We start from the raw sequence: 27,623 nt of genomic DNA on the forward strand, positions 1-27,623 counted from the left end.
AACAACTTGCTATCTTTCGCATGACGATTTCAAACATCACAATTTGGCAAGTGGGTCTTCTTCAAGATTCATATCATAGCCCCCTTTTGTACAATTTGTTTGTAAATGATGACGATTAATGTTTTGTAATTTTTTGCACGGATCCATTTTTTCGTTTATTAACAAGAACATGGTAAGGTGCTCTAATGTGTCCAAGCTCGACGGCATATTCATTCAAAATTTTACTGCTCTACCGTTTATATCTTAGAATTAGCCGCAATTTAGTATATCCTTGGGATCGTTGACACTCTGCTCATCGACTTTTAGTTCATCGTTACAGATAGATTAATTATAGAGGATCTCTGTTCGATGAAGAGTCGATAGCACTCCTTGTATTTTCTGGGGAAAACACAGAATCTCCAGAGTGTTTTATCTGAAAAACCATTCCAGATTACCTTAGTTTGGGTCCCATCCAAATACTCCATTCCAGGCTGAGAAGGCGAAACTCTAGCTTCACCTTAGCTAGAGAGGGCGCATTAGAACGAGGTTTGGAGCTTGTCACGACGGGATATCACGACATTGAATGTGTTGTCTGGTCATGAGATGAGCATTGTCGTGCCAAATCCTAACTAAACGATTTCTTTTGGGTACTGGGTATGCTGGAGATAAATATCCAAAATTTAGAATTACTTTTTTTTCTAACATTGTTTGATCTCTATTACGAGTTTCTTAGAAAATCTAATGTTGCACTATCGAAAAGCAAATGCTAATAACGGTGTGAGTTTGCGTTCATCCTCTCCCTGCCATCGATGTCCGCTATCTCTTCTCTGTCTCTAATATGAACTCTACCACTCCCTTTGTGAATGTCGCTCTTGTGAATGACTCCGTTGTCAATGTATTTCAAAAGAAAATAAAATGTTTTCAAAATCTTCAAACAAGTTCCGAATTGCCTCCCTTATTGTAAATGAAGTTCAGTCAATATCTTGGGCCTAAGGAACTAAAATTAAAAACTTTTGTATATTATCAATATTCCTAGTTTTGGAATGGCCATTGAATTAATATAAAAAATAATCTCAGGTTTTAATAAAAATTGAAGCTGTAGGACCTTAGATTTAAAAACATTAAATTGTAAAACAATAAAATGTTGGCACCGTCAAGCTAACATAGACGTGTCAGTTAAAATAAACAATCTAAATAGAAAAATGAATCACTACGAAAGAACCCAAATAAATACTTCATTTGCTTCAGAAGGCAACAGTTAATGTGCTGCCGTTTGTGTACATTGTTGCCTTGTTCCCAAATCATTGTCAAGAGTTGTACTTATCTTGAAAAAATATATGATACCTTGAAAATCTAATCTTATACATATCTGCAACGATGTAATATACTGCATTTTGAAATAAAGCAGGATTCATGATGAACGCAAGAGTATCTAGAAGATTCAATATTTTGCAATGTCGTTCCCTAACGCGACATTTAGACTTCTGTATTTTGTGGTTTCAAAACACCACGGAATTTTTGCGGATTTCTTCGACGACGAGTTATTAAAAGCAGCATCAGGCATGCAAACGTTTTCCTCCTAAATTGGAATAAGTCTAGCAAGAATCGAAATTCACGGATTATTTTCTTCCTACAATTTAAGTGGAATAGATCAATAGATAAAAAGGCCGAAAAGTCGTCTGTAAAAATAAGAATAAATGGTTTGTCAAATGCATGTAACATTTTGTGGAGGGGAAGTTAGCTAAACTGAAACTTAACGTATTTAAACTGAATAAAAAATATCAAAGATATTATTTCGTAACGTGCTTACTAGGAGTGAAAAAATATCTAATAGAGGGTAAAACGTAAGCCATTTTTGGGATGACGATTGTGTGACAAATGCTAAAATCTAAAAAGATTCTAAATCGAAAAACACAACGGGGAATGCATGTCGGACTGATCCAGTAACATTTAATACAAAATCTATTTTTGAAAGTAGGCAAATCCTGTTTCTTATTCATATTATTATATGACCAAGTTTATCATTAATCCCTTTTTGTCGACGATATTAAAAAAACTAAAATGTTTAAACACCCGTTTTGGTATTCGCCGATAAAGGATATCGCTAATGGGCGTAGTTTACTATACAGAACACAAGAGTACCTTGTAGCCGGCAATGATTGTCGTTATACCCAGGGCCGCAGAGAGAAAATACGGGCCCGGGGGGTCCAACGTACGGGCCCCCACCACTGTCTATATCCTCAGTACAAAAAAGTCAATGTTTGAAATCCATTGGAGTTCACTGATATTATGTATAGTACACTGAAATTTTATGTTTATGTACCAGTTTTTTGCTCCAGTTGTTTGTAGTGCCATGAAGAAAAAAAACGTAAGTATAAATACTTTGGGAGTTTTTACCTCTTCGACAGTTTTGGTGACTTTGAAAAGCGCCGTTTTTGTCAATAGTATTTATAAAAGTAAGGAAATGGCACGATTAAAAATGTAGTAATTACATAAATTAAAAATATATATCCGGCGATCAACGGCAAAAGATAAAAAACAATAGGCAAACTAAATATTAAAAGAATGCACAAAAGTGCTAAAAACAACAAAATCAACCAAATAAACAAATTAATGTCAATTGTCAAAAAATGTTTAATCGAGAAAAACCAAAACAAAACCTATACAAAATTGATAAAGGAAAACAGGAAACTAGAAAAACATATTGCGAAAATTAAAAAAGTCGAACATTATTGAACAAATGGTGAAAATAATGAAAAATCGATAAGAAAACAGGAAAAATTTTAAAAATCAATGAAAATGAAAAAAACTACTAAAAAGAATACAAACATTAATATAAAAAAATTCATAAAACTGAAAAACTCGATGAATCAAGAATAATAATATTTATTTAACATTAAAAACAAGACATATTTAAAGCGATAGAAAAAATAAATAAAACGTTAAGAATACATAAAATTAGAGGAGTATATACAAAAGACAAGAATAAAATAACCATATAGAAATTAAAAAAATGAACGAACCAGAAAATTTCGAAAAACTGGAAAATTAAAATGGTGAAAAGACGAAAAAGTAAAGAAAATTGGAAGTATTGAACAAAAACGGAACAAACAAACAAAATGGAAAACAAAAAATACTAGAAAAAGCCAACAAAAATGGAGAAATTAACACGAACACTAGAAATGAAATTTGAAATAAATTCAAAAAAACGAACTAAATGTAGAGTTAAGAAAAGTGCGTAGTGTCAAGAAAAGATAAATCAAATTTTTTTAAGAAAATAAAAAAAACGTACAGGAAGATGGTCAACAGAAAAAGTATTTTCAAAATAGGTTAAATGGAAATGGAAGAAATAACAATAACGAAAATAAATCTTAAGAATAAAGTATAAAAAATAAATAAAACTGTATTAAATGAACAATGGCAATAAATAGTTTTATTAGAAAACGGAAAGTTAAAAACTACAAAATGAGGAAGAAAATAGGAGAAAGGAAAAATCAAACAATAAGACAAATTTGAATGAATTTGAATAAGTAAAATTGCATTTGGAAAAGCAAAAATATGAAAACAAGGAAATAGAAAAAAGCTATGACAAGAATAAATGTAGTAAATAGAAAAATTCTAAAAATTAGATGGAATGACAAAAGGAAACAAATAAAAAAGCAGGGCATTAAAATATGAAACAATAAGAAAAATACTTTATTTTATTTTTTTTAATTTTCTCGAAAAATTGCGAATAAAATTAAATAACAGAGAAAAAACTATAAATTAAAGTGATAGTGATAGCAATAGAAAAAAATCAAAGGTAAAGACCGTAAAAAGATGGATAAAATAAAAGTATGCAAATAGATAAAAAGGCAGAATAGTACAATTGTAGAAATACAAAAACAATCTACAACTTGAAAAAAAGATCAATAAAATTTTAACAAAATAAAAAAACCCATGTGGGAATAAAAAAATGGAAAAGATGAGAAACATGGATCAAATTTCAAACAAGGGATTTGGTTGGATTTTACGCTATGCTGGGTTCGAAAACATTCATAATCCTATAAAAACATGAATTATTCACTATGCTATATTTCACCCTTAGGAGAAAAATTGGGTAAACACCAAAATTTCTCACCAGGACGAAAATTTTTGGTAAAAACCAGTCTTTGCGTCGGAATATATTTGCGCCGGCTTGACGCAAACCCCTAAAACTAAAACACACTTTGTGTTTCAATCGAACTTCTGTTCAAACGTGATGTCCCGTCCGAGCAGAAGTTCTGTTTATGCCGATAAGACACAGTGAAGTCGAAACTTGTCTTGGCTAGCAGGCCTATGCGAAAGCACTATGCTGTATTTCACCCTAAGGAGAAAAATTTGGTAAACACTAAAATTTCTCACTGGGACAACATTTTTTGGTAAAATCCAGTCTTTGCACTTGAAGGGCACAAATGCTTTCCTATTACTTGGGTGCGTTTCGACTTCGTATCTTCTCTGTGCCCTTATTAACCAATATTAAGAAACATGTTAAAAAGATTGTATAAAAATTTGGGAGTGGATATCAAAATACTTTGCGAGATATTGCAATGGTAAACTTAAAAGGTAATTTTACACTAAACGCCCAGTGATAGGCCTGTTATAATTGAAATATCTCGTAAAATACTTCGAGTTCCATTCTTAAATTTTCACACACAATTCTCGATATAATTATAAATTATTTGAACAGCCAAAAAAAAAAAATTCTTCGGCACGACCCAAAAAATTTTTCAGCCAAAGCCTAAAATTCGTGTCAATAACTTTTAGCTAAAGAATGCAAAACACTGCGAGGGAACTAAAATTGTAGTTGTAAATCTGACGTGGAATGACCCGCATTCTACAAATTCAAGACTTTTTTGGTGGTATCCAAGCGTTAAAAGTAAAAAAAAAAAATTTGAGCCGCCCTGAAAACAATTTTTTGATAACATAAGTATATAAGGTAAATAATCTTATTTGAAAATTTCAGAATGGAACTTAAAGTATTTTACGAGATATTTCAATTATAATAAATTTATCACTGGGCGTTTAGTGTAAAATTGCCTTGTTTTAAATTTATAATTGTAATTTCTCGCAAAGTATTTTCATATCCACTCCCAAATTTTTATGTAATCTTTTTAACATGATTCTTAATATTTTAAGAGAAAAATATGTAAAAAAAATTTGGTCCAACTTCAAAAAATTCAATTTGTTTCAAGTAATTGCAAATTTCATAAATTATATAACAAAAAATATTTTTTGGGAATTTTTTTGGTTAGCTCATTTAAAAATGCAACTTTTTTCATTTAATATTTTTTTCCATGTATCGAATCGTTTCCGAGTTATCAGTGATTGAAAAATGTTCAATTTATTCAACTTCAAAAGTTCAAAAACTAATAACTTCAATATCATCAATATCATATTCAGCAAAAACAAAAAATACATGTCATATGTTTCTAGCTAAAGAATGCAAGAAATTTTTTTGGAAAGAATCAAAATTTTGTTTGTAAATCTGACGTGGAATGACCCACATGCACAATTTCTGGCAGGCAGGTGGTCAATGTTGTGACTTATTTGGCAGTCAGTATCTTCAACCAAGAATTTTCATCGATCTTACAAGCTATGGAGGTGATGGGAATTACCTTGGGAACTGAAGCTGAAAGATGTGCTACTCGATTCGACAGTGAACGTATAACTCTTTCTGAACGCAAAGTGGGTGTTGCGGCAAAATAGGCCCGATTTCAACAGAGAGAGCAAAATGTGCAAAGCCAAGAACATTTTCGTAATGAGGAAGATGAGCTCTGTAGATCCGGTATAGTAGATTATCTAATAAGTTACTACTATCGAGTTATACACCGTACTTCATCTTTAAACGCGTTTTCCCGAAAGTACCATTTTTTTTAAGCGGTCAAGTTTCGTAGAAATACTGGTCCGATTTCAATATTTTTTTCTCCAATTGTTCAGAAAATATACCGCTATGTTTGGTCGAGAGGGATTTGCAAAATGTCAACTTGTTCCATTTTTATGGTTTCTAATAGGCCAAAAAATAACGTAAATACTGGAAATTTTCACAAATCGTTAGATAACTTTTACAAATTATAAATTAAAAGAAATCCCTCTGGTCTAAACATAGCCAATGTGGCTATGATCATAAAAAATATGAGTTTTCTGATTACAGATAACCCAATTTGCCAAAACTTTACTTAAGCCGGACCTATTCAGTTTCAAAATCGAAGTCATCAATGAAGAAAAGTCAAAACATGTATTTTCAAAATAAAAAAGAAGTTTCTGAATTCATTGAGTAGATGCTTTACAATTTATTCCCAAAAAAGTGCTCAATTTTAGACTTCGCGAGTAGAAGACACTATACTCGTCACGAAAGGGGCTTGTTGTGTACGCAATTTGTTGTTATAATGAAAATGTTGATATTTGAAAGAATTGTAAAACGTATTTATTTTTTTCATCCCTGGCCTCTTTGCAAGGGGGAATTGGTAGTCGAAAATCGCCGAAAAAGGCTACGTCCTCTGAGTATGACACCTTTACAAAAATGATTTTTTATAGATTTTGTAACAATGAACGGCAAACCAAATATATTAAATTTTAAATTTAAATTTTGGGATTAATTTCGAATTCTTTTGGTATATCAAGTTTTTGATGACTCATTTGACCAATTGAGCTCTCAAATAGCGGTAGATTTACCGCCTCTAGTGGTACTTTTACCAGCAGAGTTTTACTGAGCAGGGGATAGATTTCAAGAGGCACATGGGTATGCGTTGAAATCAGAATAGAATATAGAAATAGAATTTCGAATTAAAGTGATCACTCGACTGAATTTTGGAGCGCTTCCATTGCTTTTTATTATATACGTTTAAAACAAATAAATATGCACTGTTTTATTTCTTATGTAGCTCGTAGCACTAGGAGGAAAAATATCTTATTTTCTTCACATTCACCAATCAATGGAATGGAATGCGAAAAAATTGACATCAACAGCTTTGCTACGTTGTTATGAACCAATTTAATAACACAAATGCGCTGAAAGCAGTGAAATTCTCGTGTTTGAGCGCAACGAAAACTCGAATCAAGTGTCCCTATTGTTGCGCTGCCATTTGACTCAATGCGTTGAACAAAGACGGCAGACACTGCTCTAAGCAACGGCTTCAAATGGGAAGGGTGATAATAGAAACATGGCGAAATGGGCTCAACACCCTATGTTTTTGCATTTGTTAACAGTTTTGTTGATTTAGTTGGCTGTAGTACTTCGCTTGCTCGGATATTCACAAAGAATCCAAAAGCACCAACCACTCTCGCTGTGAAGGATAACCACCCGAGCGAGCTTTGCGCTGCTTCTCAGTAAACAAACACGGGGTGTGAAATCACACTTCAGTTTCTTTCGAGAATCTTTGTGAAGAACATTAATCCATTGAAGCGAAGGTTCAATGGGGTAAAGTAAACCCAAATGGCACTTTTAAAATAATATTTGTCAATGCCAAGAGGGGCCCTGCTTAACAATTAGGGCCTGCAACCCGAGGATGATGAGGACACAGTGTGGGACGATTCCTGGTAAAGAAAAGGGCAACGCAAAATTGCAAAATAATCCAATGGATTCTTCCGGGCGAATTCGGATTTACCTGAACGAAGACACGGAATTCGCCTCCAAAAACCGATGTGGCAACCTTAAGCAGGGTTTTTTTTCTTTCAATAATTACTTTCGATACTAATCCAGCGCTTTCGAAGATTGGAAATTCAATAAATCAAAAAAATCGATTTCAAATTGGCGAAATTTGAAGACAACCTCATGACCTCTAATCAAACCATTTAATTGTTTAACCCTTACAAGTCTGATCATATTTTTGTTTCGATTATAGAGAATTTAACCTTAAGGTCATTTGCTTCTTCATTCAGGTTAGGAATATAACAAATCTCTATTCTTGTGTGCGGGGTTGGGATTCGAACCCAGGTGAGCTGCGTACATGACATTCAATGTACAAATTCCGCTATGCCCCCTCGAATCTGATCTTGTTTCGATGCGAAAATTAGGTTGGTATAAACATAGTTGATATCAAATATGCAGTAGTTTAGAACTTTCGCTATTCTAGTTACCTCATACACAAGATATTGAATTTTTAATTGTCTTCTCAAATAAATTTTTATCGAAAAAGAATTTGTCAAAAATTTAGTTTCTGTTAAAAATCCGGGCCCCCTTCAAAACTCTGGGCCCGGGGGGAAACACCCCGGTCCCCCCCCCCTCTCGGCGGCCCTGGTTATACCTCGTTAGATATTACTCGAGTTTGTGGCCCAATCATTTTGATATATTCTGAAATACAGATTTTGACTGAAATTTACGTATATGTGAAATTCATATGTGGAATAACTGAAAAAATATTTAAATATTGAGAAAGGCAAAAATGAGAGCTAATAGGTGAAAATCGAAATAAAATTGGTCTTGCAGTTTCGAATTATTTTACGGTTACTTTATGATTAATTGATTACATTGTACCTATGGTGGATTACGTGAATTATTTTAGGAATAAAGACAATTACCCTGATTATTATTGATTACCAATGTATTCAATGGATTACCGAATTATTTAGAAAAATCAAAGTAATCTTTGATTAAGTCTCACTATGTTGGCTTGTTGGAAACCCCTTGGGAAAAACCATGCACAGACTGGCCACCTTGGAATTATGTACTAGCGACATTCTGCATTGATATGTTCCATTGATACTGGCATTCTTGGAATTCTTCTATAAAATATTAGGAAATTACAAAAATCACATTTAAAATTAATTTTTCATCAATATATCATGTGTCATTCTTCTTTCAGAAAACAAATTTTCTGGGCTTTTATTAACTATAAACCATTGATGTCGGAATAATTTTCTCTCAAAATCTTGCATCGCTGGTTATCATTATAGATTTAGTCCCTTCCAAACCAAAATCCTGGCTAAGGATTTGCGTCATGCTCTACCTTTGACTGGGGCTTCCAAAAATTAGAAGTTACATTTCTGAAATTACAGTAAAAAATATATATTTCACCAATTTACTAGCTTTTAAGTTTCGTGTGCTGATGAAAACGTTTCACTAAACAAAATTTAAGTAATTGTCAACGACCGATGAATATATCAGGGTTCTCAGTTAATTAATCAACCCACCCGACACAATAAATAATGAAATACAAACGAACTCAAATTACACACTGCAGGTGCGAAAAAAACCATTGTCATTCGATAACATCCGGTTGTCCACAAGATAATTAGTTTTGCAATTTAATTCCCCGCTCATTTGTCTCCCCGTTTCTGACTGATTGCTCTACAGGAAAGTGCTCGAAAAACGTTAAAACAATTATATTCCCATTCCCGGTGTGTTTACAGAACAAACCAAATACGTAATTTGTCATCCACCTTCCCTGTCGCCTTGCACAATTGATTAAAACAAAACATCTACCATTTGGTTGGCAAACGATTCCACAATCATTTCCTGACCGGATCAGCTCCGATCCCATCGTTTTAATTAGCTATCATTCATTGCTCGAAGTGAGTCAGTGAAAACCCTCACACGTGATTGGAATTCGTTATCCGAACCTTTCCCGAGGCTAGTTAATTCCGCACAATAACAAGACTCGTGCTCGTTCATTATTATTATTATTATTGTCGCAGACAGACTGTAGAATTAAAAGGTACTCACCTGGATCAGCTCCTGGATGTTATCGCACTGCTCCAGAACCACGACGGTGTCACTGTTTCCGTTCAATTTCTGCTGCTGTTGATGCTGCTCACCGGCAAGGATCTGGTTCTGAATGCTGTGCCCGGTCGAATCCGGCGGCGTAACCGGACTAAGGAAGCCACTGTCGGCGTCACTATGGTTCGAAAGTGGACGCTGTTTGCGAAGCCGACTGAAGAGTGGCGTGGCGTCGAGAGATCCATTACGGGTTGCTGTGCCAGCGAAGGGCGTTAGGGAAGGTTGATGGTGGTGGTGGTGGTGGTTGGGGTGCGAGTTGTTTTTGCTGATTGCCCCGGTGAAGGATTTTTGTAAGTGAGGAAGGGAGACGCTGGATTTCAGGGATTCTAATGAAAAGGCCGGATGGGACAGGAGAGGGAGAAAATTAACCTTGCTACTGTTGGTGGTGGTGGTGGAGGAAGAAGGATCTGATTTAATTTTCGTCACCTTCGAAGACGGTAGGGATGCTTGGTTGGTAAATGGTAGTTCCGATGGCGGTGGTGGGCTGGTGGAAGACGGTCCATCAGAGCCGAGTGTCCCGAGGGCGGAAGAAGCATCGTTGCAGGACGAATCCGTCGTTTTTGAACTGGAGGGTGGTGAAGAGGATGATGATTCATCACTTTTTCTTTGTTGCAGGGGTGAATTTGGCAGGGAAGCTGACTGGCGTTGGAGCCGACCAAACTCACTGACAGCTGTTTTAGTTACCACGCCATAGTACGAAGATTCCTGCTGGTCCCCGTTGATTGAACCGGAAATTGATTTGGTAACTACTTTCAACTGGTCTATCAATCGATTTCGAAAACCATAATCACTTTCGTCGGTAGATTCCAGATTTGATGACGGGGTCTCAATCACCGAATTTACCATCGATGGATAGTCGGGACTCGAACCACTAGAAGACGATGAGGTTCGTGTCTTGTTGAAAATTTCATCAATTTTCTCTTCCACCTTTTCCAGCGATAATCTGTTTTTCGCTTCCACATCGAACCCATCAGGTTCAAGGGTGAAATAATTGTCCGAGTCCCAATCGATGGCATCATAAATCAGCGGGTTCTGATACAGAACGGAATCCGCCAGCTCGACGGACTCCGGAATAGGTCTCATTTTGTGTTCTTTCTCGTTGAAAAAATCCACCGAAGGATCAAACAGACAGTAGTTTTCCAAATGAGGAACCGCACCCTTTCTCTGTCTTACGGGCAAATTTTTCAACAGCAGAGACGAAAACTCCGGTTTGGTGAGAATATCATCCGGAGACCCATAGCTCTTCACCGGTGACTCCGGTGCTGGCGGCGGGGGAGGTGTTGGTGGAGCTGGCAGTTCACAACCGCCCTTGGGAGACGCTCTGCTCATTTTCGGCGAGGGTGGCAGTGTCACATAATTATTACCTTTCTTCTCGCCCGACCCTGCGGATGATATCAACTTGCTTAGGCCGAATCCCTTCAGCTTGGACTTGGTGGTGGACTCCTTCGCTGCCGGTACGATGTCTTCATTCCTTTTGACAGGTTCCATTGAAATTAGATCCTGCTGAATGACTTCTACCGTGTCGTACACTGGAGGCGTTGGAGGCGCTGGTGGTTCTCGGTACGGTGGCAACGGGGGTGGAGAAGCGTGAACTTGATCCGCGTCTGACAGGGTCGACTCACTCCCGCCAACCGATGCCGGAAAATCCCGATAAAGTTCTTTAAACTGTACGCCGCCGGTGTCACTGAGCGATTGCTGCCGGGACCGAACAATCGCTTTCACCGTGCTGGATTTGATTGAGGCACTCCCTCCTTCGGGTCCACCACCAGGTTCGACCGAGAGACTAGGGATAAAGGAAACTTTTTTCTGGCTGCGACCACCGTTCGATGCTGTGCCGGAGGTTTGCTTTTCTCTTCTTTCCAGCGTTCCGCCGGTGACAGTTGATTGTTTGACTGGCTTTTTTGGGGGGATTATGTTGTTTTTAAGTTTTTGCTGTAACTGAGGTGGGGCTTTATTGTCGTTGGTTGTTTTTGCTAGTAGATTAGATGTTTTCTGGAAGATGGATATTTTCGTTGCTGCCGGGGGACTCTTTAGTTCTTCCCCAGCGATTTTTCCTTTCAATTTCCTATTGGCGTCGTCAGCCTTCTGCCGAAGCACTGCAATTTTCGACTGTTTCACGGCACTTCCACTGCTTTTCATGTTTCCTCGATTAGGAACACTGGCTTCTTTCTTCTCTCTAGCGGCACTGATGGCCGGACTCTGAACGCCTTGCTGAGCCTCATCCCGTTCAATTGTCTCTGTTATATCGATCTCAATGGTAAACGGCTGATGGTGTGCGGGCGGTGAGCAGCTAGTAGGCGTTGCTTCTTTGGATCCCTGCGAGCAAGGCCGACGCTTCACCGTTCCCGTTTGAACGCTCGGTGAATCCCAATCAAGGGAGGCCTTGGTTTGGTGTTCGGTACCGGTAGCCGTGGATAGTGTTTTCGGTGGACTGGCAACCCTGCTGCTCGGGATCATCTGATGGGACGGGACGCAGTCATTGCGATTAGCATAGGGCCGCTTTCTGCTGGTTTGCTTTGAGAAGGGATCCTCTGTGGGAGGGAATAAAATGGTTGTTTTTAGGAGGAATGGGTGCAAGATGGAGGCAAGATTCTGTTGAGGATGAACGTTTACTTTTCGTGTTCGTTTTCGAAGCATTTGTTCAAAGGAGACAATAAATCTTGATCTAATGATGCGTGCTACCGGCAATTTATTCATGAGATTACATTTACCTTCATTGATTGATTTAATGCTACAAAAGATGTAGCATATGCTGCTTAGCTGACGTTTATTTAAGTTTCCCTTTCTCACAATGCTTCATTGTTTTTAGAATTCCTAGAGAAATATGCGTTGATCCACTAGCTATTAGATCATCACGAGATTTTGACACGCCATCGAATATTCGCATTACAATTTTTTTAACCAATATGAACAAAATTAGGAGCATTATGAATAATTCTACATAACACTAGTCAAAATTTAAACATGCTGCATATTCGTTTATCGATTTCCAATTGTTTATTTTGCAACAGACATTTCGACGTTGATGCTCATGAGGTTTGTGTGCTCCAAATTATTCTATAATCATACTTTATTATCAATTAGAGCGGTTTTAATATTTTTCCAAGGTCAAATTCAATAAAACGCATCGTTACTTTACCCAGTCTATGAAATTTCTATTTCTGACCGAGTAAGAGCTAGACGTGGTCGGGCTCGGATGTTTGGACCCGCAATGGTTCAGGTTCCTTAAATTTAAAATTCTCGGATCCGTGTCCGGTCCCGGGTTTTTAACATTTGGAATTCTTGGGGTCGGACAAGCACAACTCAGCGGAGATTTAACTAATTTTGATGAAAAATTATTCGTTAAATTCCTATGACAAACTATTATTTCCCCCCTGAAGATTGTGCTATACAAAACCGAAACGTCGAATAAATAAGAACCGATGCCGAATGACTGAGTGTATTTTATCGCTGTCAGTTTTTCGAAAATTGAAAAGAATGGCACCACCCGAAAAGAAAGATCGCGAATTGATTTTACGCAAGCATCTGGAAACTCCTCTACTCTCTCATCGGGACATCGGAAAACAACTCGGTGAGTCGTGTAATTAAACGTTACTACCAAACTCTGAGCATCGAACGGAAGGAGAAATGCGGTCAGAGCGGATGTTTTATTAGTGATCGGGATCATAAGCGTGTAGTGAAAGCGTTTGAGCGGAATCTCAATGCTTCGGTCAGGCATGTGGCCAAAAGAGCGAATTTGTCCAAGTCTTTCGTTCAGAGAGCCAAGGACCGAGAGGGACTGCATACGTACAAAGGGCAGAGGGCTTCAAATCGTGACGGGCCTGAAAACTGTACACCCAGATGCTGATGAAGCCTCATTGTCTCATAATGGATGATGAAACTTACGTCAAGGTGGACTTCCGGCAGCGTCCGTGTCTACTGTCCTTCTCTGCCCAGTACTAGTTTGACGTTCAGGAGAAAGTAAGGAAGCAGAAACTTTCAAAGTTTGACAATAAATACAGGATGTGGCAAGTGACCTGCTCATGTGGCAAACGGAGGGTGCCGTTAGTGACTACAAGGACTGTAAACGGGGAGATTTCCCTCGAAGAGTGTCTACTAGAGTGACAGGAAAAAAATGACCCCCATTGGCCCATACCTGAGTTGATTCCTAGTCCCACCAGGAGTACTTGCTCCAAATTTGAAGCAAATCGGACAAGTCTAGCTATCGGACCAACGTGCTTGAAGTTTGTATGGGATTTTTCGGCAATTTGCATGGAGGAAACCCACTAACTCGCATTTTCGCCGCTAGGTGGCACTGTATGCATCGTATTATCACTGTAAGTAAAAATAAGAAAGATAATTTAATTGCCTACAACTTTGTCGAAGACTGCTAGATAATCCGGCTTTGTTAAAAGAAGTTATTAAACTTTTAACGAAGTGGTGTCTCAATCAGTTTTGCATGGGGCCTAGCAGTGCATGCTTGTGTGTCAGTACTTGATTCGCACGAACTAAACATTTTTGTGAAATAATGGTTAGGTTTAGGTCAGTAGTATGTCCTCTTTCTCTATTGAAGCAACAGCGATCTTTTGGCCGGGTCTAACTTCGTGCCACTATTTGAATGGTGTCCTGGAGTGGTGTGAAGCCAACGGGGTCACTTCCGTATCCAAGAACATAAACCCCCCTAACGCACCGGAACTAGGGCCCATAAAAAAATACTGGACGACTATGAAGCAGGCACTATGGAAGCATTCCAAGGATATCAAATCTGCGGATGACACGAAGAAAAAGTGGGTTTCCGTACACCCAAAACGACCGGGTAAGAATCACTTACATTGCAATAAATACGAGCAAAAATTGAAAGCGTTCTGGTAATGTGTAAACATTGCAAGAAGCATCCTTGCATTGAATGCAAGAAACAGAAACAACGAATTTTGCCAATGTATCAGCGATATATGTGTATTGGTGACCAATACGCATTAGACAAAAAAACCGCCTGCGTTAGAAATCGGGCTATCAGATAGTTATGTGTAGCTAAAAGTCATATATAAATACTTGGACGATTTCACGAATGATGTTAAAGGGACGCACACACCCAGATTCGAACTCATGCTCTTGCGCATCGGAGCACCGACTATTGGCTCTGTTCTGTTCTTGCACATGAGAACAGAACATTGAAACTCGTACAATCTGCACATCTGTTGCTTTGTTTTCATAACCGCTAGCAAATTTGGTATGGACGGTCATCGATTTTTTTCGGTGAAAATTAAAACAAACTGCATTTTACCCGGACGTTTCGACCTACTAACATGTTCAGTCATCCTCAGCGGCTTACTAAAATATAATATTTGTTAAAGTCTAACACTAAACAGTATGGGTAGTACCACCCACTCGAAAATTGCCAAGGGAGGAATCATCCACTCGAATCAACCATAAAAACTAAATTTGGATATCTATCATGTATATGTATATGAGAGACATATTGGGGAGATCGAGGATAACCAGCACATCTCGGACTTTAACGAGGCTGAAGGGATTCGCTTAACGGAGATATGACGCTAAAACACTAGGCGCACGACCAGACAACATGTTTAATGTCGCGATAACCGTCGCCACAAGCACAGACACCACTCTTCACGACCCCTGTTCGGTATCGAACGTCTAAATTCATAAAAATTCCTCTTGTCTTTCCCTGACCGATATTTGCTTTAAATTCCCCACCCACTATCACCCAATCCATTATTAAATCTTATTCTTGAATACAAATCTTATCCCATTACTTGTATAATTCCCCCATAGTTCATAAGTAGAAATATCAATGTTCAATCATGTCCTAGCAAGAATTCCCCTCCCGTCCAGCCGTACCATCATATTTTTTCGTTTCAATGGAGGTGGGAGGAGCCAACATCACACAACGCCGATTCAGACATCGGAAATGAATCAGGTATAAAAGTAATGCATTCTGTACGTATCATATCAGTATTTTTGTAAATTTCAAACCGTAAACATCGCGAAATAAACAAATCCAAAGAGAATCCGGAATTTTCCTTTCTGCCACCGAAAGAGCACTATTCGTGTTTCGTCCTCCACTGCTGGATCTGGGGCATCCGTTTGCTGCTGTAGCTGAGCCATCGCAATACAGTCCACTGACTTGCTGCGCATCGGAGTGCGCACCCAAGGAAGCAATTAGTGTTCGTCCCATCGAATTGATCCACATTTAGACCCCACCCGCGGTAATCTATTGTGGACACCATTTCGACTAGCACACGGACAACCTATTGCTGTTCCGAATCGACAACCGTCGTCGTTTTGGAGCACCATCAAGACAAGCCATCCAGATTCCTGATCCCATACATTGTGCACCGCACAACCCCAATATGCCGGAGATTGGTATAATGATTGGACATAACCCGAGGTATCATCCAAAGGAAACCACGACCTTCATACATCCCCTTTAAACAAGGTTTGTTGAAACCTTTGAGATTCCTAAACTTCCATTGTCCCACGAAATTTGTCAATTTTAGAGTGTCCTCTGGCAAGAAATACTGAAAAACTCGTTAAAGCTGTGGGATCTTTCATAAATATCAGCTTCTAATACCTAAGTGTCCACCTTCTTATTACCTGGAATGGAGCAATGTGAAAAGACTCAGACTAGCATATATATCTGGTACGATGCTTCATCGATCAAAGAGCCCTCTTGGAACTGTAACGATGTGGGCATGGTCGTTGATAGGTAAATATAAAACCATAAGTATTGTGGGCAGAACGTTTGCAGTAAAGCCTCTTTTATTGTCGTCCTCACCAGTATTGTTATAATAATTGGCATTGCATAGTTCTCATCATCTGATGAACGTTACGATGATATGCACACTACAATGCTTAGCACGAGCATCTTTGATGCCAGATAAATTTGTGCGTTTAAAGAACAATCATATTTTTTATGCAGTATTAACATGTCATCGCGAAACGTCTACAGTTTGAATGTGGATCATCATGCAATGCTGTTGTCGCTGAAGAGTTCTTGGTTCCGTGTATTATGAATCAAAGGTTGCATAAAATCCACAACGTACGAAATATTGTTTCTCTCGCTAATCCGTCGACAAACCGGTGCCAATAACCGCGTTTTTCAGTTTTCAGTTTTTTATTTGGGTTTCCAACATCGCGTATATTCGGGCGATCCGACGTTCAAAAAGTTCTTATAGGACCTGTTCGCGTACAATTCTGAGGACTCTCTGCCCACCATAGAGTGGAGACCGTCCACGGTTGTTCGCGTAGGGTACACCTTTCGTCTGGCCTTTAATCGCAGTTTAGAGAATCAAGTTAGTAAAAACGTTGTGTGCTTCCATCGTAGGAATTTATTATTTTGATTAGATTGTTTCGGATATACGCGTAGCTCTTTCAATCAACGACCACACAAATTGTAGTGAAGTCGAGTACAATGATAAATCTAACGCACTTTGCCGCGTTGGTGGAGTAGGCATTCGTGCCATTTCCACCATATTCAAGATGGTAACATTTAAATTGTCGCGAATATCATGCACTAAGATAAATTGGTTATCATCGTGAAGACAACCCCATGGCATACCGTGAGAGTTGAAGTCTTCTAGAACCAGCTGAGGTGCTATGTATACCGAAACAAAATCAATAAGTCTTTGCCTTTGATTAGGATTTGAGAAGCGACAACTTTAATACCTGGTACCGAGGCTAATCCGATTAAAATAATGGCACATTTTGTTCCACAGAAACGCACCTCCATAGTGTTTTCTCGGCGTTTGCGAATAATGTTTAAATTGTGGAAGATCTACGTCAGAAGTTAACTAGGTTTTAGATAATGCAAATGCATCGTGTAAAACCTACGAAAATAATTGAACTGTAATATATAGATGCTTGGTTTTGGATGTCCCATGTGGAATTGCTGAGACCAGGAGCCACTTACTTCGGTTTTGTAACAGCACCCTTCGAGGGACACTTTCAGGCCTTTACGAGGAAGCATAGGAGAGGAAATGATTTCGAAAGTGTTTAGTGTCTTTTGTGAAAAAGGGAGGGTAGAAATTAGTCGTGGCCGGGGCGCAACTATCTTTAGCATTTCTTCTCGGAGCGTTCCTTACTAGAATGCTTCAGTTTTCACCCGTACAGTTCATATGCGAGATATGTCGACAGTTTATACGGAGTCTCTCTACAGAAGGAAAACTTTTCGTGATTCCGCATTTTCCACATAGTGCCTTGTTTCTACAATGAGGTAACTCTGCGGCCCCATTGTTTGCAACGACGGCGGCTCATGTCCCGCGGCACAAAAAGGTAAACAGATAGACGAGCCCCGTTCAAAAGAACAAAATTTGGAAGAACAGATCCGGCGAAGGGTTCGAAATGAGGCTCAGGGAAAATAAGTTGTTTTCATATACTCCTCGATTTTTGTTGTACGCAATCGCTTGCATACCAGAAGTTTTACATATTGAAGCAAAGGGTTCTGGAAGGAGCCAACTCCATATTTCGCAACTAAGGCCCCTCTAGGAGACTACACAATTAATCTCTACTTCCCGGGCGGGTACGTAGACAAAATGGGCGATATTTCGACGAAATCGAAATTAGGCTATCCAGAGGCCAGTTGTACTGATGGATTTAATTTGTATTGAAAAGGAGACCTGTCTGCATTATTTTTGGAATCGAGGAAATATTCAAATCGACCTCCATTAAGCTCCATGAAAGGATGTCGGTCGTCGTACTTTCCTATTAGTCAACACTATCATGCGGGCATCAAAAAGGAGATTTTATCGTATGGAACGAAAAATTAATGCCGCGCAATTTAAAAGAATGGAGTAATTGGTTGTTATCTTTATAGTATCAGTAACACATTTTCAATGAGCCGTCGGTCATACAGCCCGTTAACAAAGGGTCAATAGTTATTATCAGGAAAATTTCATTTTCACTTATATGAGCTTTCGACAGTACCGATAGAAATCACTGCGAATCTTACTACCCACTCGAGAAAAAAATGTTCCGCCGGCCCTGATTTGTCCAATGTATGTTTTATCTGTACAGACACCGCATGGTATTTCGTAAACAACATTAGTTCGACGGTCTTTTTCTATTCTGTCCTTAAGCTTACTGTGTACTGTGTCTTTAATTTTGTCAATGGTTTTAAAAGCCAGTATTATGTTATGCTGTGATAAATACCGGGCTATTTTCCTCCAGACCCGGTATATAAGGTGCAGAAAAAAAAATTTCATTGTCACATCAGTGTTTTTAGGTTCAAAAGTATGGTACAATTTATGTGTTCGTTGTTTAATAATATTGTTGCAGAATGAAACTGGGTACTCACTAATAATAATTACCTAGTTTCATTCTTCGTTCTCAGGACGATTTTGGATTTATAAGACCAGGAGCTGTTTGTTTAAACTTTTCCAAGGAATCAAATACCAAAATATTTTAGCTGCAGTAAGAGATGTCCCTATATAAGAATCTTCATAGTCATACTCTTCCTGATCCAATGGAGCATAACGATTTAGCGTGGTGATTGGAGTAGGTTTCTTTTCAGTATTTCTATCAATGAGCACTTAGAGCATCTTTCAAGGGAACACCTCAGATTTCTCGAGCGCTCTTTGTACGCGGACCATGGTAATAGATTATGTGGACTCTCCCCACAATAGACACACATTACAGCATTCTCAAAACAGATCCTTATAGCTACAATGGTCCATTTCATTTATTTAGTGCAATGCATGACGCACGGTGTAAAGAACCAAACAGGCAGACGAGCCTTGTCAATTAAGACATAATTAAATGCAAAGCAGTTCCCCCAAGAGAACCCGATACGAATTTGAAGAGACACATAATTTTACCCCATCTGTGCGTTTGCCAGATCTTCAAAATCTTCTCCGGCGGGAGCAGGGGGTTCTTGAAATAGCCAGCCCCGAACGACAAACTTGTATCGGTGACCGCACCGTCGATCTCAATTTTGTGAGCGGGCATGTAAATGCGTTAGTCCTTTATAAAAAACTATAAGGGGCAGCCCTATGGGGTTGCACGAACTGTAGACGTAGGACTATACAACCTAATGTAAAATATTTATTTTCTTAGTACATGTAGAGTAATAATAATTCAAATATATTTCTTACGAATAGTTTAAGCACAACCAATCAACATCGAATGTTACACATCTAACCAAACATTCTTGGTTATCAGGTTATTTCATTTGTAGTAGGCGTTCGAATCCAATTAAACTTATTTGAGAAGATCTTAAGAAAGAAAACCGTAACCGAACTAATATCTGAAACTAAATCTTTAAGCTTAAGCACAAGATAAGCTTTCAAAAATTGTAAAAACTTTTCGATTGTGTGTGGTAAAAAAACCCGGACCGGTGAAGAAAAATCAAATTTTAGACAATATAATCACATTTCATGTATAGACCAAGCTTTCTAGATTTATTTTGCCATCATTTTAACTTTCCTAAAGTACGTAAACAAATGTAGCGAATGCAGTGGTCTTAACCGTTATGTATCCGACGCGCTACCCGGGTACCTTTTTAGGTTTCAATTAATGAAATTCCTATGTTTTATCCTTAACTGGAAATTGAAACTTTGTGACATCTTAGAACTTCATTAAGTCAAGCTTGTGGGTTAATAATATTGTTGATATAGTAAGGGGGGGATAGGAGGAGCTCCTGAATTTTTTTACTACGTAACAGGCCGACGTGGGTACCCGGGTACCCACAAAACTGAAATGCCAATAACTAATGTCATTTCCAACCGATTTTGATGATTTTGAGTGTTTTGGATTCAGGAACTCATCCGCTTTTGGACTTGGTAAAAAGGAATCAAGTTATTCGGTTCCCGGGAATCCGGATTTCCGGAAGCAGGTTCCAGTACTGGGATACTATTTGTGAACTTCAATGGAATACTAGCAAAATGGGTATCAAAATTCTTGGAATTGCATCAGTAGGCTGTATCTCGTGGTTTTGGAACCATTTGGTAATTTGACCCCGGAACGGACATTCCGGAGCAGGTTCCCATGGGGCCGTGAGTGGGCATTTCATTCCAATTCCATTTTTAAAATTGCCATTAGGTCCCGTAACAATAAATAACTGACTTCCGAGACAATTTGAAGAGTTTTGATACTCACATTGCTAGAACATTATTAAAATTTACAAATCATACCCTAGTACAGGAACATTACCCTGGAAAGTCCGGATTACCAAGCAGATCCAGTCATCCGGTTCAATTTTACAAATCAAAAAGTGGACGAGTTCCTGAATCCAAAAAATCTAAAAGTGTCCAAATCGGATAAAGGAAGCCATAGTTATGAGCATTTCAGTTTGTGGGTACCCGGGTACCCACGTTGGCCTTTTAAAGGTGTTTTTTTGTTGGACACATAACAGTTAATCATCTTTGCTTTTCATCGATCCGCGTAAATTTGTTGCTAAGAAAGTTTTCGTCTTTGTGCAATGACAGCACAGATTGCTATCATGCAGGTTACGCATGCATCCGTTAACAAACATGCATACCACATTGAAATCTGTGAAATATCATTTTACCATCTGTGATTACTGAAACAGGAAAAAAAATTGTGACAAATTTCCGAAAAATCTGCGTTTAAAATTGGACTACTTTTCGTTACATGCCATTTTTGTTGAATTTGCAAAGTGCACCCCCATATCGAAAACAAAGACGTAGTCCTACGTCAAAAAAACTATTGCCAGTAACGAACATCACTATTCTGAGATTATCTGGGCGAACTTTCGAGCTATCTGGCACTGATTACACGGTGCTACAGTGATTTTGCACTTTTCAAGAGACCTAGTATAGATTGTAGATCTCATCAAATGCAACCCAAAATTTTGCATGAAAAATGTTGTGTACCCTCAAAATCTTGATTTATAGCAAAAAAACTATTTTTCGAAACTTTCGGCTCAGTTTAATGTTGTACCTACATCGGACCAATGTTGGACCAACATCGTCCATATATGGGACTAATGTGTTGCTAATAGCCGAACAAAGAACTCGAAGTCTCATTTGTAACTAACTCCAGTTCTCCTTGAATGTAGGAATAAAATATACTGTAGTGAGCGGTGTGAAATTGTAAAAAAGGACTTAATCTCGCCTTTTTTAAATGTTTAAAATCCGATTCTCAGCATACGGGATGGCTGCCTGGTTACTGTTGCAAACCCACTGACATGACAGTGAGAATCCTTCCTTTCGAGCATTCAACGACTGGTTTATAAAACTAGCGCCATAAGCTCTGTATTGCCAACTATTCAGGGAGTAAAATCGAGTATTTTGCTCTTTTCTCAGTGTATTGTTCGAAGATTTTTCGGCGTATGAAGATTTCAGCAGTCTCGATCGTTGGTTTTTTTTTATGAAATCAGTTTCTCCCTCGGCATGATACTGTACCTTGATGTGGTCCGGGGGCTTTTCCACCAAAGCAGTATTACAGTGATTATATCACGGAAACTTGGGATATGATTAATTTCTTTTTAGTTAAGCTACATTGTGATCAATTTTAGTACTTAACTTGGTGACCTTTATTATCCACTGCCATGGTCAAATAATATACAATTCTCTTTGCAGGCACCCTTCTTTTGTTGCTATATTTTCAATTAGATCCATGCTAACACTCACTAACACAAATTGCCTATTCTCTCATATACACTAACAATCTCTCATTCCAAACGTACAAACGTGGCCTGCGCGATAACACAAACCAGGTCACAAATACGAACGCCCGCGATCTCGCCAGTATTCAAACACCCCGATTGATTAGGTGAACGTTGGAACCTAAGAACCTAAGCTCGCGCAATCATGAATCGGTCACGTCCGGAAGTCTCCGCCCTTGATCCTAGCAGCCCAAATTCATGCCTTTCGCTGGACCAATAGAAATAAAAACTAGACAAGACGTCCACGCGCGATCATTGAAGAATACGCGAACATGCGAATGGCCACACGCTTATAAAAATAATGTGTCCACGCGAAGTTACATACATACTAGCACACGCGACAAAAACGTCCACATACAAACGCTCGAGTCCGTCGCGATTATCCACGCACGACCACACCCACGATATCATAAAAATTATAACACCCCGGTGACTAAGTGAATGGTTTAGCACTTATAAATTAATAATCCCGGTCTCGAGAGTGAACCTCCACGCCTTAATTGAATCAATTAACTCTACAGCTCCAGTAGGACAACTCTCGGAAAAATCGGAATATTATTAATACTCAATAACAATACTAACTCTTCTCTTTATTTTATTTTTATTTATTTTCGGTCTCATACGTTATATTATTGTGGTGACCTTTTCGAGCTCATACATCCAAGAAGAGCAACATTGCTGCCAACAATGATTCTTCTCTGCCATCAGACGTCGCCAGGTTTTAGAACAATGGAGATGTATTCTCATACTCGATGGAATCAGATAAGTAGGAACGATCAACAAACTGCAAGTAGTATATTACACATTTCTTATTTTAACGTATAAATTATTATTCGTATTAAAATATTATTTACAGGCTCTACACATATCTCAACATACACAAATACACAAATGCTTGAAAGGTGACTAGGCCAAGTGCATTCACTCGTAGAATCTATCATTTCGATGATCGCCTCTATTCTACGAAACCTATGCACAAGTAAGCTGACATAAGCTAGTCTCATCTGGTGAATGCATGTAACCTGGAAACCCTAGACACGACAGGACGAGACGGACAGACTGGACTCGACGAGGCCTAGTTCAGAGTTTTCGGGCATTCTGCAATGCACGGTTAGTGACCTAAAAAAAGAAACATTCGGCATGTTATTTTTCCTTTTATTACTATATCTTAAGTTAGGTTCATACTCATACTCACTAACACAATCAATAGCATATTCTCCTATATACACTCACATCCAAAGCGCACAAACGCCCCTAACTTTCGCGATAACACAAACCTGGTCAAAAACGCGAATTTACATTACAATTTCAATCATCCACACACACCTACGCTCGCAATTTCGCCAACATTAAAACACCCCCTTACTTAAGTGAACTTTTCAGCACCTATAACTTTACAACCGCGGTCTCAAGCATTAACCCACCTCTCGCGCGATCATAGACCAGCAACGTTCGGAATTCTCTACTCTCGACTCATGCCTTCAGTTGGACCAATCAAGAATGATGCAATGAATGATGCATATTCACCACACAACACGTTCCTCTACCATACACTAAAAATTAATTATATTCACGGTCCGCGCGCGATCGTTCAAGAATACACGTGAATATGCGAATGGCCACACGAATCTAAAATCGAATTTATGCACGCAAAGTTAGAGGCACGCTAGCATTAAAATGCTCGAGCCTTTGGCGATCACACTATTACATAATTAGTAAACGCCCACGCTAACCCAGACAGATATGCACTCCTGGACTCGAACGCTAAAAACCACACCTTCCACGCATACACCACCCAGGACTGAATATTAGATTCATACATACAAAGCAACAAGTAATAATTACAGGTATTCGTCTGGCAACCGGGGGAAGTACATCTCAAACGCAGAACTTATCATTTCAATGATGGCCTTGGATCTGCGTTGCCTGTGTTCAAGGCACCATAGCTTTGTCCGTCAGGTCAAGGGTGTATGAAATCCGCTAGCCACCACCCTCGGCCCTAGCTGTCCATAAAGTGATAAAAAAAAAGATTTTTCGGCGTATGAAGATTTCAGCGGTCTCGATCGTTGGTTTTTTATGAAATCAATTTCTCATTCCTTACATGTTGAAACTGAGTACAAGTTACTTTCGTGAAGCAAATCAAAAAAAATCTCTCTCAATGAATGTTGTAATTCAGAGTACGAGAAACAAAGCATAATGCACTAGAATCTCTTCATTGCAACATTCGATGTTTTTTTTTTCTATCTCTCAACAATCCCGCCATATATTTCTTTTCAAATTATTTTGCTTACAAGGAAATTGGAAAGAGAAACAATGAGACATTCGGCATATGAATGGCCTGCAGTCCACTTGGAAAAAAATCTTACTCCCGCAGATATTCTTAAAGATTTTAGCAGCTGTCAACATTTTCAAAATAGCACTGTCATGATTCTGCAATAATTGTACCAGCTATGATGGGCAGATTACACTGCTTCACATTTGTTCTTCTTTGCTTTTTTTTTCTTATTTTCTTTTTCCATTTGTATTGTCATCTCCATGACAGGCTAAGGCCACGGTTGGCCCATCTCGCCAAGCCTCTTTGTTTTATTGTTGCCAGGTTTACGCTTTAGATGTTCAATTTTAAATATGGATAGATGTTAAAAGCACATAAGGAAACAATTGGATTTAGTTTTAAATATGGCATGATAAATTTAATTGTTTAGGTACTAGCAGTAGGACGTTGAGCAGTGTACCGGCCGTGTCTATCATCCTACATAAGAGGGAGTGAAACATATATTGTTTACACTAACTTATCTGCCCCTTTTGATAGATAATGGTTGCCATTGGATATTGCTAAGAATCAACATTTACTTCTACGCCAGGAATAACCCAGGTAAGCTACTTAGAACTGTTGATGTTTGTGCTTTACTTCAATATCGTGTATTTGGTGCTGATGAATCCTCTCCAGTGCTTCGCTGATGATCTCCAAATATTTTATCTCATCCGCTCAATTCAGGATTGTAGATTTCTTCAACAACAGCTTAAAATCATAACCTATTGTTGTGTAGCATTAACTGCGTGTGTGTGTTTAAATCCAAAGAAGGGCTCAATTATCAAATTCGCAAGAAAGACATTCTGGTAGAGCTCTCCATGTAAGCTCCCCACAGAAATGTGTTATGACTTCCGAAAACTTTTACCAGGCGCGTTCGAGAAAGACCTAATTAACATCTCGTCCATAAACGATAGTATTTCTACGCCTAAACTAGCAAAAGTTCTATCCCAACGAAAATTGTACTAGTATCTTTATCCTGTTAGGCAGCTAATGTAAATAAAGCATGTACCTAGAATCAAGATAATGAATTATTCGGTATATAACTTTATCCTGAAGGATTCAGAAGTGAGACACTCGTGACACTGTCATCGCACATTCACTCACAACCCCACAGCATCAAGTCTAATTGATCTCAATTTAAATTCTCAACCGCTCAACCACTCATACGCCAGATTATCCATCTCAACACCGCCCAGGGCTCTCCAGTCTAAAACAATTTCTATTCCGAATAATTTCACTAATTAATTGCACCACCGAAAAAAATGCGTTTGATCTCCGGTGTTCTGTTGGAATTCACGTACCCAGCAGCTTCCGCTGCCCGACCATCCGAGTTCGGGTTCGGGAGCTGCTGGCTGACGGACGAAAATTTTCATCCCATGGAAGCGTTTTACTTTTTTTGCGGCTGTGCCGGCAGGGGGATTTGGATGCCTGTCTGTTTGCTGTTTTCATCTCTGCTTGGGCGATTTTTCATCCCATGTTTGACAAACAGCATTATTTATGGTTCTTCGGTTTTTCGCTCCGTATCGGGATTGAAACAAAGTGTAAGCGGAGAAAAAAACTTTAATCCAAATCGTGCAAACTTTGGAATCTGGGTCAAACACTTGAAAGTAAAGCGCGCCATGATAAATTGCGCCTTAGACATTGGGAAAGAGCCTGAAGCTCGCAGAGATCTGAAGGGAAGAAATGGAAAACAAATTTCGGGTTTGCGGAAAATTTTATTTTCCACCGAAATGCTGCCGCACGATTTATCTTCCTCATGGCAGAGGACGACAGATCACTGCAGGTTTTTATTTTTATTTATCGAGAAGCACCGTTATCGGTTTTGGGTGCCGGAAGGCTTCTCCCGTTGATGCTTTATCTCTTTCGGTGGGTTATCGAAAGAGTGCTGAAAACAGGGGCGTTCAATTACGGAATGTCAATTGATGGATATTTATGGTCGTGTTGCGACGGTTTGAGGACGTTCGGGAAGTGTAATAGATTTTCAGCATAGAGAAATTCTATGGTATATAGTTTGTAAAGAATGATAATATGAATTACAACAAAATGTGAGCGAATAAATTAAATTCCTTTTTATATACAGTAAATTTCCCAAGCCACTACAGTGAAAGAGCAAAACAAACAAACAAGACAAAATAACGAAGAAGAACTGTAGCGTTTACTTTGAGCAAGCAACATCTTTCATCCGTTCCCACCCACGCAACCGTTCAGGGTTTGCCACTGCAAACTATAAATTCAGTTCATCAACACTATCCTGCACTTGCTAGTCGGTATCAAAGTCACCCTACTCTGTATCACCGACGCGGACACGAGCGGAAACCCCTTTTCGTCACACCCTTTTTCAACCTGTACTTAGGTAAATCGACGGGGACGGAGGTTTCACTAAACTGTTGTTTCCTCAACGTAGTGTGCCATGGTTGAAAAAGAAAATTGTATTCTCTCACAGCACAACGTGGCAGGGTGCAACCGACAGTGAGGTAAATATATGTTAAATACTGGTGTAGGTAGTTCAAGGCTCTTTTTACTTCAAACATTTTCAAACTGCTGAAAGAGCAGCGAATCTCATAAACTCGTTTTTATTCCGAACTATGATTAAATATTTTATGTTCCAGTGCCCACCCACTTCATTCAAATTAAACTCGCTGTACTGAGGTTCAACTCGGCTCCTGGTAAACTTTCAAATTGTTTGATAACACGCCAGAGAGTGGTAAATCATTTTATTTTTGCTGCCTACCAACAAAACGGGAAGATTTTCACCTGTCGATAGGATGGGTTTGGTGAACTTTTTACTACCCCTTCCCCCCTCCCATCGGAAGCGATTAATTGTTCGTTGTTTGGGCTACCGTGGTACCGTAATAAACTTGTTGGTGTTGAAACGAATTAATTGAAACATGGCTTTTGGAGCTTGGAAAATTCTCTATCATTTCAGCATTCCAACTGGTTCCAGCCAGGCCATAAACAAGCCAATCGAGTTG

The 27,623-nt window shown here is 38.7% G+C and overlaps 1 protein-coding gene across 1 annotated transcript in view; it reads right to left on the reverse strand.

The window, feature by feature from the left end:
* The window catches only part of LOC131679378 (uncharacterized), a 60,289-nt gene that overhangs the window by 12,967 nt on the left and 19,699 nt on the right, over positions 1-27,623 (reverse strand). The window contains exons 4-5 of the mRNA XM_058960091.1: positions 9,776-12,246; positions 9,662-9,709 (exon numbers count right to left, since the gene is read on the reverse strand). Of these exons, the coding sequence (XP_058816074.1) occupies positions 9,662-9,709; positions 9,776-12,246 (2,519 nt within the window). The remainder of the gene's footprint in view (positions 1-9,661; positions 9,710-9,775; positions 12,247-27,623) is intronic.

Source organism: Topomyia yanbarensis, chromosome 2, assembly GCF_030247195.1.
Source record: "Topomyia yanbarensis strain Yona2022 chromosome 2, ASM3024719v1, whole genome shotgun sequence".
Taxonomy (NCBI): Eukaryota; Metazoa; Arthropoda; class Insecta; order Diptera; family Culicidae; genus Topomyia; species Topomyia yanbarensis.